A 9,597-nucleotide genomic window follows, 5' to 3' on the forward strand; every position below is an offset into this window, starting at 1 on the left:
TCCATGTGTGCGAGTCGTCTCTTAGCTCAAGGACACACAGACATCAATCGGCTGCAACATGAAATCCACTTTACTTTTATTGGCAAATAATGTTTGAAAGTCACAAGAGATTAACAGCCTCTCTCTCTCTCTTTCTTTACTGTGTTCTCTACCTCGCTCTACCTCTTCCCCCCGCTCTCTCGCTCCATCTTTTTAATCTCCTCCTCCGTCTTCTCCTTTTCATGTCCTTCCCCTCCTCGTCTCTTTACCGATGAGCACAAACACACATACAGTTCGCCTCGCCCACACCTTGATGAACGCGAATATAATCTGCTGCTTATGGAAGAAATCAGAAGAAGAATCATAACGTGAATCATATTGTTGCATTTTCAGTGTAGATTTGGATCCATCTGCAAATATGTAGTGGTGTATGATAAGATGCTAAAGCAGGATTTGCTCAGTTGATGTGAAACAGTAGATTTTCTGCAGTGTTTCCCACACGTAGACTTCACAGCGTTGTTGTTTACCACGTTTAGATAGTTTTGCTCGTCAAATATCATCATCCATCATCACAACAACACACCACAGGATCACTGTCGTTCTGTGGGAAACACTGTTCTGTGACATTAACTTGAAGTGAACGCAGCACTGGAGTATTTCATTCAGCAGGCCGTCTAAACACTTTTATAATTTTGCAACCTCGTTCATACGGAAGAAGATTAAAGCCCGATGTGACAAAAGAAATATTTTTTCTAAGAACTCAATCTTTTACAAGAGTGGCCCTAATCTTCTTCCCTACTTTTGGTCCAAAATATAATCATCTTATTGTTTAAAAACTGTCATCTTCCGTCTTTGTCATTATCTGTATTTTTGTACTTTTGTCTTATTTCCCTGCAGCGACCCACCTTAATCTATATGATAAACACAGAGAAAATAGTTTTTGGAGTCAGTTAAACAGAAATGTAGATAGTTGAATGAAGATGTTTCACCCATATCTTGCTGTATGTGTGAAAAAGCAGATAAATAACCCTCAATAACTTTAAAGATTCACATATGACGGTAACTTCCAAACAAGAACAGTACAGGCCGTAATCTGAGTTTGTAAAGTCTTTTTACTTTGTTTTCTTTGAGCATCGTTTCTTGTTTGTCGTCTTTATCTGTCAGTGAAGGACAGATTGTTTTTCTTCTTCTTATCTTCCGCACATCGTTACATGATGTCCTGCTGGTGCTGCGTCGACTCGCTGACGACCTGGAGGGCAGAAACACGCAGCGGTCAGGTGACGCTCGCAGATATAAAAACACACTGAACGAACGCCTGTTTTATTTGCCCTCGTTCCACCACACACTCATCCAGCGTGTTGACAGTTACTGCTCACAGCCAATTAAAGATAATTGGATGGTTGTAAATCAGCTCCAGGACCAACTGAAGCGTGTTGGTGCTTCTGTCTTCTTTCACGTCCTGTAAGTTTTATATTATTTATAGTAGACTTCCTGTAGAACAGCCAGGAGGTGTTGCACTTCAAACATCTTTTATGTCTCTAATTTGGCCCACAGATTAATTTCACTTCCTGTCTTCTAATTCTTTAATGCTTAGTAGTTAGTTTTTTACTTTTTAGCTACAGATGTGCCCACGACCAGCTAAATGATCTTATTTTAATCCAGAATTAAGTGTGAGTAACTGGAAGTTTTTTAGGAATTTTAATTAACAAATGTTGCTCAGCTACCCAATAAGGATTTCCTTCATCATGAGCACAGATATTGATACATTTTACCCTGAAAAACAACATTATCTGTTCTTGTTTTTAGACATTTAAATGCAGAAATCTTACATATTATATCTTTGAGACAAGATTTGTGTTCATGGTTTTGTCACCTGCTTTCAGAGAAAAGACTTGCAGGACTCAAACACAGAGAGAATCACTGACTAAGAGCCTCTCAGTGGTTTTTGGTTCACTGAAAGCATTTCACCTTTGCAGGAGGAAGATTAAAGGCATACCGTCCTCAACAAAGTTATCAGGGAAATCTCAGGGAGAAACCAGACGAGATGACACAGTGGGAACGAGGACAACGATGACTTGTCTTAACGTGCCTGGGATGCTTGTTTTCCCAGGATGCTGCGGGTGCAGCGTGCCTCCACTCAGGTGGGACAGAATATTAGTTTGGCACTCGTTGACTGAACAAGTCGCTGCATGTGTGTGTAGGTGTGTGTTTACGTGGAAGCAACGCCTCATGAATGAAGTGGAAAAATGTGGTCAGCTGTGTCCTCACTCTACCTACAGGTGATTTATAGGTAACCAGGTAAAGAGCTGTTTCTTTAGTGTCAGTGCAGAATATCAACTCATCAACTCTGACCAGGTGTAAATACTGTTGATTCTGATGAATATCTCCTCCAATCATGATGTCGTGCAGCTGTGTCCTCGTTCTATCCTGCAGATGATTTTAAAAGCAGCAAGCCGAATCTGAATTAAATCTGGATGAGGTCAAAGACAATGTACACGAAGCTGCCACTACTTTGGCTATTGTCAAACATCCCTTACTAAATAGAAAACTTTGTGACGCCCTGGTAGCTCAGCTGGTGGAGCGTGTCACATGTGCAGAAGCTGTGTCCTTGCCGAAGTGGCCGAGGGCTCAAACCCGACCTGTGGCCCCTGGCTACATCTTAGAGAGGTGTTTCCTGTCACCTCTCTAAGATGTTCTGTCCATTAAAACCATGAAAAGGCCAAAATGATAAGAAGAATAAAAATCACTGCCACATTTACAACAGCTGTGTCCTCGCTGCAGCAACCCCGGGTTTGAAACCTTTGCAGCATGTCGTCCCATCTCTATCGTCCCGTTTCCTGTCATCTCTATAAGATGCTCTGTCCAATAAAACAATGAAAAACAATCAGTTGGTAGTTCATAAGGTTAGCGAGGACACAGCCTCTGCACATGGGCGTCCCCGGCTGTGTCCTCGCTGTAGCTGCCCTGAGGTCGAATCTGACCTGTGACCCTTTGTGGCTAATTGAAAACTTTTAGAGGTAAAGAGCTGTTTTCTCGGTGTCGGTATAGATTATTGATTCTGGATATTTCAGGCAGAATGAACTAAAAGCGAGCGCTGACCCACTCTGAATACTGATCAATTCTGATGTAAGCCCGTTAGTTTAGGTTCAGAGAGTTTAAATGAGTCAGTACGTAAAACATGACGTTTATGAATCCTTGTTCCTGTTAAGACTATGTTGTTTGTTATTACAGGTTAATGTTTCCTGTGGATGATGTGAGTCCGGCTCCTCTGGGGGAGTTTACCTCTCCATCGCGGGTCTCGATGGTCTTGATGAGGACGGTTTTCTTCGAGTGCATCTCAGAGGCGCGCTGCTGGTGCTCAGGGCTGGTTTCTGTATAAACACAGCCGGGAAACATCTTCAGCATGAGAGAAGGTCAAACTACTGAGGCTATAATAATATGATAAAGACATTTAATATTTAAATTGATTTCTGGGGTATTAGAAGCAGAAGATGAGACCATGTGCAGCATTTAAACCTCTTAAAACCACAGAATGTCATCATTAATTAATTATTCAGTCTCTTTAATCTGCCCATCATGTTATGGACTGTATGTCCATTTGGTATTTAAATAATGAAGGATCATGAATCAGGTTTAAAAGCGCCATCTGCTGGTGAAATGCATTCAGTCAGTTCAGGCTCCAGACTGCTGTTTATAGATATGTGCCCCCTCTAGTGGTGTGTTCAGGGAACAGCAGGTGTGTTCGTACCTCTGAAGCTCAGGGTGGAGTAAGTCTGCACAGGCAGAGTGATCCTGTAAGGACACAAAGGAAGTATATGATAATATACATCATACATTTATGACTACATCATGATTAATTCACTTTCAGTTGGTGTTTTATGTCCTTTATATTTGTATTTAATCTGCCATCAGAACTTTGCTTTGGAACATTTGAGATTTTTCTCATCTGAAAACCAAATTTTCACATCTGAACTGGATATTTTTTACATGTGATTGGGTATTTAAAAATGAATTAATGTGTAATTGGCCTATTGGAATATCAGAACTCTTTTTACAGGCAGCACAAAACCATTTAGGACTTCATCAGTCTCATCAGCATATTAGAAATATAGTTCCAGTTGTGTTTGGCTTAAATCTAAATGACAATCGTTTGTCTGATTTGTGCCAGTGACAATAAATCACTGAATTAATCTGAATCCTTGTTAAATTCCTACTTTTCGACCCCCTCACCTGCTCTCCTCCCCTTCCAGCAGCTTCCTGTAGGTGGCGATCTCCACATCCAGCGCCATCTTGACGTTGAGCAGGTCCTGGTACTCTCGGAGGTGGCGTGCCATCTCATCCTTCATGTTGGCGATTTCCGCCTCCAGCCGGGCGATGGTGTCCTGGAAGCCGCTGGCCTCCAGTCCGTGACGGTCCTCCATGTCCCTCATCTGCCTCATCAGGGACTCATTCTGGATTCAAAAAGAAGGGTCTGTTGTGAATCGGATCAAACAGCACGACCTTTAAATCTTTACGTGTGTGAGACTTACGGTGCCTTTGAGCGAGTCGATCTCGCAGGTGTAGGACTGGATCTGGTGTCTGAACTCCATGGTCTCCTGCCGGGCCTGCTTCAGGGCCTCGTTGTTCTTACTCACCGCCTGGTTCAGGTCCGACACCTAGAGGGACAAAGGTCAAAGGTCAGGAACTACAGGAATGAATGTGATTATAATCTAAACTCTAAACTGGTCGGCCGTCTCTCACCTTCGACTTGTACCAGTCCTCGGCCTCGGAAATGTTCTTGGCAGCGATGCCCTCATACTGGGCTCTGATGTCTCTGAGCGCCGCCGTCAGGTCCGGCTTGGACATGTCCATCTGGATCTGCACCTGAGTCTCCTGCATCTGGGCCTGCAGCTCACGGATCTCCTGCAGGAGGAGGAGGAAGGTCAGGTTAGAGCTGAGGGGAACATCAGGAGGGAGGATTAAATGGACTGGTTCTCTTACAGGATGTGTGCACAAGTCTGACCAGTAACAGCTTAAAACCCAATGAGCCTGGAAGTGACACCCTGAAAATGAAGTGCTGTCCAAGTCAGAACTTAAGATGCATTTCCACCCAAAGTACCCAGAACTTTTAGTCCCAGGAGTTACTTTTTAAGGTTCCTTCAGTCAGATGATGTTTGAAAAGGTTTTACAGAATAATAACGTAATTCTTTTCGGTATGAAAGCTTGGACGTGTTTGTGTTTACATCCTGAGACTGACAGGACTGGTGACATGAAGCCAATTCTGATTTTTTACTAACATCTTGCACTCAAAACCTTAATCAAGTAAAAGTAGATAAATTATCAGCTAAATGTAAATAGAACTTGAGATGATGTAGAAGTTTAAGATTGAGATTAACGTTTTAATATCCTGACGCCTCATATCAGCCTGAAGAGACGCCGCAGAAACCGCTTGGCTTCGGCGTCATGTAGCTTATCAGTCTCAGGATGGACACACACACACACACACACACACACACACACACACACACACACACACACACACACATCTAAGCTTGCAGACCGGTGCTGCTCAGACTCGTGGACCTGAGCTGCTGGTACACAGAGTAATTTTAGCTGTACATCTGCTGTGGGAGATTTCAGCGCTGTGCTGAAACACCGCAGGCCTGCTGCCAGTATTCAAGCTCTGTGTGTGTTTGTGTGTGAAACTTTGGATTACTACCCAGTCCTCTACACACACACACACACACACACACACACACACACACACACACACATGCACAGATGTAACAACAGATGCCAACAGACAGACACAGACACAACAGGGAATTAAAATGAACTCTTTGAGGTTTTTGCATTAATTGAAATATGTATCACAGATAAACTGATTGTTTTGTTCCCTAAACTTTGTAATTGTTACCCCTAAATTACTTTAAAATAATCATATGTGCCCCAAAATAATCTAAATAAACAAAATGATGTGTGCTGTATGAACAGAGAGACAGAATCAGAAGAGGAAGAAGAGAGAACCTCCTCGTGGATCTTCTTCAGGAAGGCGATCTCCTCCTGCAGCGTCTCGATGCGTCGCTCCAGGTCCAGACGGGCCAGAGTGGCAGCGTCCACGTCCTGCAACAGATCAGTGAACCAGGTTAAAAACTGGGGAAAATCAAAAGTAGTCTAACCAAAGTGGAACCTTTTATTCAGTTCAAGGATGTCAAAAGCATTTCTAAAGTCTCATCAAAGATCATTCTTGACACTTTTCACAGAGAAATAGTAAAATATACATTATTAATGTCATGTAAACATGTTCTGTAGTAACATACAGTACTGACTGTAATACACGAGGACTCACCGCTCTGAAAGCAGCCAGATTGTTTTCTGCTTCCTCTTTTTGCAGAATTTCATCGTGAAGTCTGCAGGAGACAAAGAAACATTAAGAAAATATGTTTTCAGCAAATTATCAGATGTGTTAGTTTCTAACTAAACAGTTCACATGAAAAATACAAAAGACGCAGCCTCAGTGTCGTCAGGAGTTTTACCATTTAAAGTTAGTTTTAAACATTTGTTGGAAAATGATTTTGCCTGTAAAACATGTAAAAATCCAAAAGGAGAAAAGTGAGCGACACATTAACGGCTGTAATAAAAGCTCTCACGTAACTCCAGATGTTATTGTAATCCTGTCCTGCAGTGAGCAGATGCTCTTTTTATTTGTTGAGCCTGAATCACAAAAAATCCTGACGAGGAGTAAAGGAGATAAAAGCTCCATTGATGTTTTATTCTAATAAAAAACTCTTGTAAAGGAATCTTCCACTTTGATAATGATATTTAAACTGTCGTCTCTCTGAATCTGACGCTCGACATGTAAACCTCCGAGCCAGAAGAGAAAGAACAGGTCATCAGAGCTGCTGCAGATATGTGGGAGCTCGTTCCTCTCCTTTTATAGAAGACCACAGCGTAAACATGATGTGTGTGTGCGTGTGTGTGTGTGATCAGCTCTAACTTTGGTCAGAACGAAGCAGCAACACACACAAACGTCATCCATCGTTTTTATAGTGAACATCCCAGAGATTATGACTTTCTGTGACATTTGTGTTTTTTGGACTTTGGGATTCAGCGTCTTGCTCATGGGCACTTCAACAGGACGACTGGTAGTAAAAGTAAAGCTGAATCTGGAAGCTACTGAGTTCCATATTCAAGCAGTATCAGGTATTCAGATATTTTGATTGAGTATCACTGCTGGAATTTATTGGCAAATTACCCAATTCCCAAAATGCAGAATTAACATACCCAAACGTCGTACTTGAGTAAAAAAAGAGTATTACTCTGGTAAAAATGAAAGTCATCAATTCAAATAACACTTGAGTAAAGGTTTCTGATACAGGAGCAAAAACTCATTGTTTGTGCTGAGAAAAAAGTCAAAAACAAGTGCTGAGGTAGAAAGACAGGTTATTTAAAGGCCAAAACACATGAATAAAAAACGAACAGAGTGGGTCACTAATCTACACGATCACCCATTGGCTGTTGTCAACTCTTTTGGGGCGGGCATATATGCTCCTATCTGCTCAAATGAGCTGTCAGTCAAACATCTGTTAATCTCGGGAATGACAGAAATACTAGTTTTAATGTTTAAAACACCCTCCCTCAACTGGTATTTTCTTGTCCAGTTGAGGGAGCGAAGCAGCTGTCAGTGACACCTGGAGGTGTCTCATTATGTAACTGTCCAACACCTCTGTGTTGCTGTTGCTGACCTCTCTCAGTCTTGAGTTTATATGTCGAGTACTCTGAATGATCCTCCACCAGTCCTTCTTCATCCTTTCAAATAGTCTTCCTCCGTCCTAAAACACAGTCTATAAGAGGCGTGTAGGCGAGTTGAACCTCGGCTTGTTTAAATATAATTCTTGTCCCACTGCATAAACAATGAGTCATCCTCCACCTTCCTCCTGTGATGTGGAGATTATTTTGAGATCTTCTTTATGATAAGCTGAGACACAAACTCAGAGTAAAGATAGAGACCGGTAAAACTTCCAAAAAACGGTCCTGCGGTGTGATCCAGAAGAAGAATAAGTAAATCGTGTTTTTTTTTTTATGGAAAAAAGATGGTTCTCCGTAAATGCTTTTTTATAGAATACACTTTAAAATACACTTAATATTCTCAAAATTCTTAATCTAATTTTTCTGAATTTTTTGTTTTAGTACATGAACAAAAGGGACAAAAAGCAAATGTTTCATAAAGAGAGTCATACAGTATGTGGCTTGATTCTCATAACGTAGATTGTTTTCCTGGTATCAGTGTCAGTATCAAGTACCAAAAAGTCAAGATACAGTGTAAAAATATAACTGATAAAAATAAAAGATGGTAATATGGATAGTACTTGAGTAAAAGTCTTAAATTATCTGAAACTGCTGCATTGACAGATGATTCACTTATATTAAGTCATTTTCTCCTCAAACTCAGTCTTTACTTCTTGTGTTGTAGCCGTCCTGTTTTGCACAGAGTGATGTAAAGTATGTAAGTGGTCTTTAAAGAACAAACCCACTCGTCAGGGAGTAAAGCTGCTTCCTGTAACCACAACAAACAGCTGATAAAGAGACTCACTCGTCTGTGTCATCACAGCTCTTCATCCACATGTTCATACAATCATTCCTTGATTTTTTTATTAACTTATACAATCTTATTATAGTAACTTTTTTTTTAATCATATTTATAATTTTTCTACCTCTGACTTCCACAAACTCTTCTGTCTTTCCTGTTTTTCTACATTTCCATCACACTTCTTAAAGAAACACACACACACACCGTCTGGCCCCTCCCACCTGAGTTTCAGCTTGTCCAGGTCGTCGACCAGGTTGTCCCTCTCCACCTCAATGCGCGACCTCTGATTGGTCAAGATCTCCACCTGCCTCCTCAGCTCGCTCATCTCCTCCTCGTACAGGTCGGCGATGCGTGTGGGCTCGCGGCCTCGCAGGCGCTCCACCTCCACCGACAGCGCCTGGTTCTGCGTCTCCAAAAAGCGGACCTTCTCGATGTAGCTGGCGAAGCGGTCGTTCAGGTGCTGCAGCTCGACCTTCTCGTTGGTCCGTGTGGTCAGGAACTCCTGGTTGAGGGCGTCGGCCAGACTGAAGTCCAGCGTCTCGCCCATGCCGGCGTAGGAGCGCCCCATGGAGGCGCGGGAGGCCGACAGGGGCTTGCCATAGTAGCCTGAGGAGGAGACGCGGTAGGTCGGCGTCGCGCTGGTCCGGGTCACCTCGTAGACTCTGGAGGAGACGTGGCCTCCACCACCGCCGCCCCTGTGGCCCAGCAGGGAGCGGTTCAGGGAGGGTGAGGCGTAGGTGCCTTGGCCAAAGGCGCGCCGGTAGGAGGAGGCGGTTTGGGCAGAGGAGCTGTAGGAGGCCATGTTGGAGGACGAGGAGAGCCTGGAGAGGGCTTCAGCAGAGGGGAGCACTGAGGGAGGACTTACTGCCCCGGGCTATTTGTAGTTACCCCTCCCTCGCTTCTTTTCACCCCCTCCTCCCTGTCAACTACCCTCCCTGTCTCATTCTTCTTCTGTTCATCGCTATTTCTTTCTTTCTTTTCCTATTTTTCTGTTACTGTTTCTCCCATCCTTCTTCTTCTCATCTCCCTCCATCAACTCCTTCCTTCTC

The 9,597-nt window shown here is 42.9% G+C and overlaps 1 protein-coding gene across 1 annotated transcript; it reads right to left on the reverse strand.

Moving 5' to 3' along the window:
* Positions 1 to 1,071: 1,071 nt before the first annotated feature.
* On the reverse strand, positions 1,072 to 9,371 carry desmb (desmin b). Its single transcript, XM_030409811.1, has 9 exons — positions 8,770 to 9,371; positions 6,308 to 6,368; positions 5,986 to 6,081; positions 4,720 to 4,881; positions 4,509 to 4,634; positions 4,210 to 4,430; positions 3,728 to 3,771; positions 3,262 to 3,350; positions 1,072 to 1,228 (listed from the first exon to the last, which is right to left on the reverse strand). The coding sequence occupies exons 1-9, from the start codon at positions 9,348 to 9,350 to the stop codon at positions 1,187 to 1,189; spliced, it is 1,422 nt and encodes a 473-aa protein (XP_030265671.1). The 5' UTR covers positions 9,351 to 9,371; the 3' UTR covers positions 1,072 to 1,186.
* Between the last annotated feature and the right edge of the window lie 226 nt (positions 9,372 to 9,597).

Source organism: Sparus aurata, chromosome 24, assembly GCF_900880675.1.
Source record: "Sparus aurata chromosome 24, fSpaAur1.1, whole genome shotgun sequence".
Classification (NCBI taxonomy): domain Eukaryota; kingdom Metazoa; phylum Chordata; class Actinopteri; order Spariformes; family Sparidae; genus Sparus; species Sparus aurata.

What these genes read in the sequence shown, in the direction of transcription:
- desmb (XM_030409811.1), bottom strand. Translation starts at nt 9,350, where the DNA reads ATGGCCTCCTACAGCTCCTCTGCCCAAACCGCCTCCTCCTACCGGCGC. An exon ending in TGAAGAAGATCCACGAGGAG is followed by an intron (nt 4,882 to 5,985) that starts GTTCTCTCTTCT and finishes CTCCTCCTGCAG; the next exon opens with GAGATCCGTGAGCTGCAGGC. An exon ending in CTCCACCCTGAGCTTCAGAG is followed by an intron (nt 3,351 to 3,727) that starts GTACGAACACAC and finishes GTGTTTATACAG; the next exon opens with AAACCAGCCCTGAGCACCAG.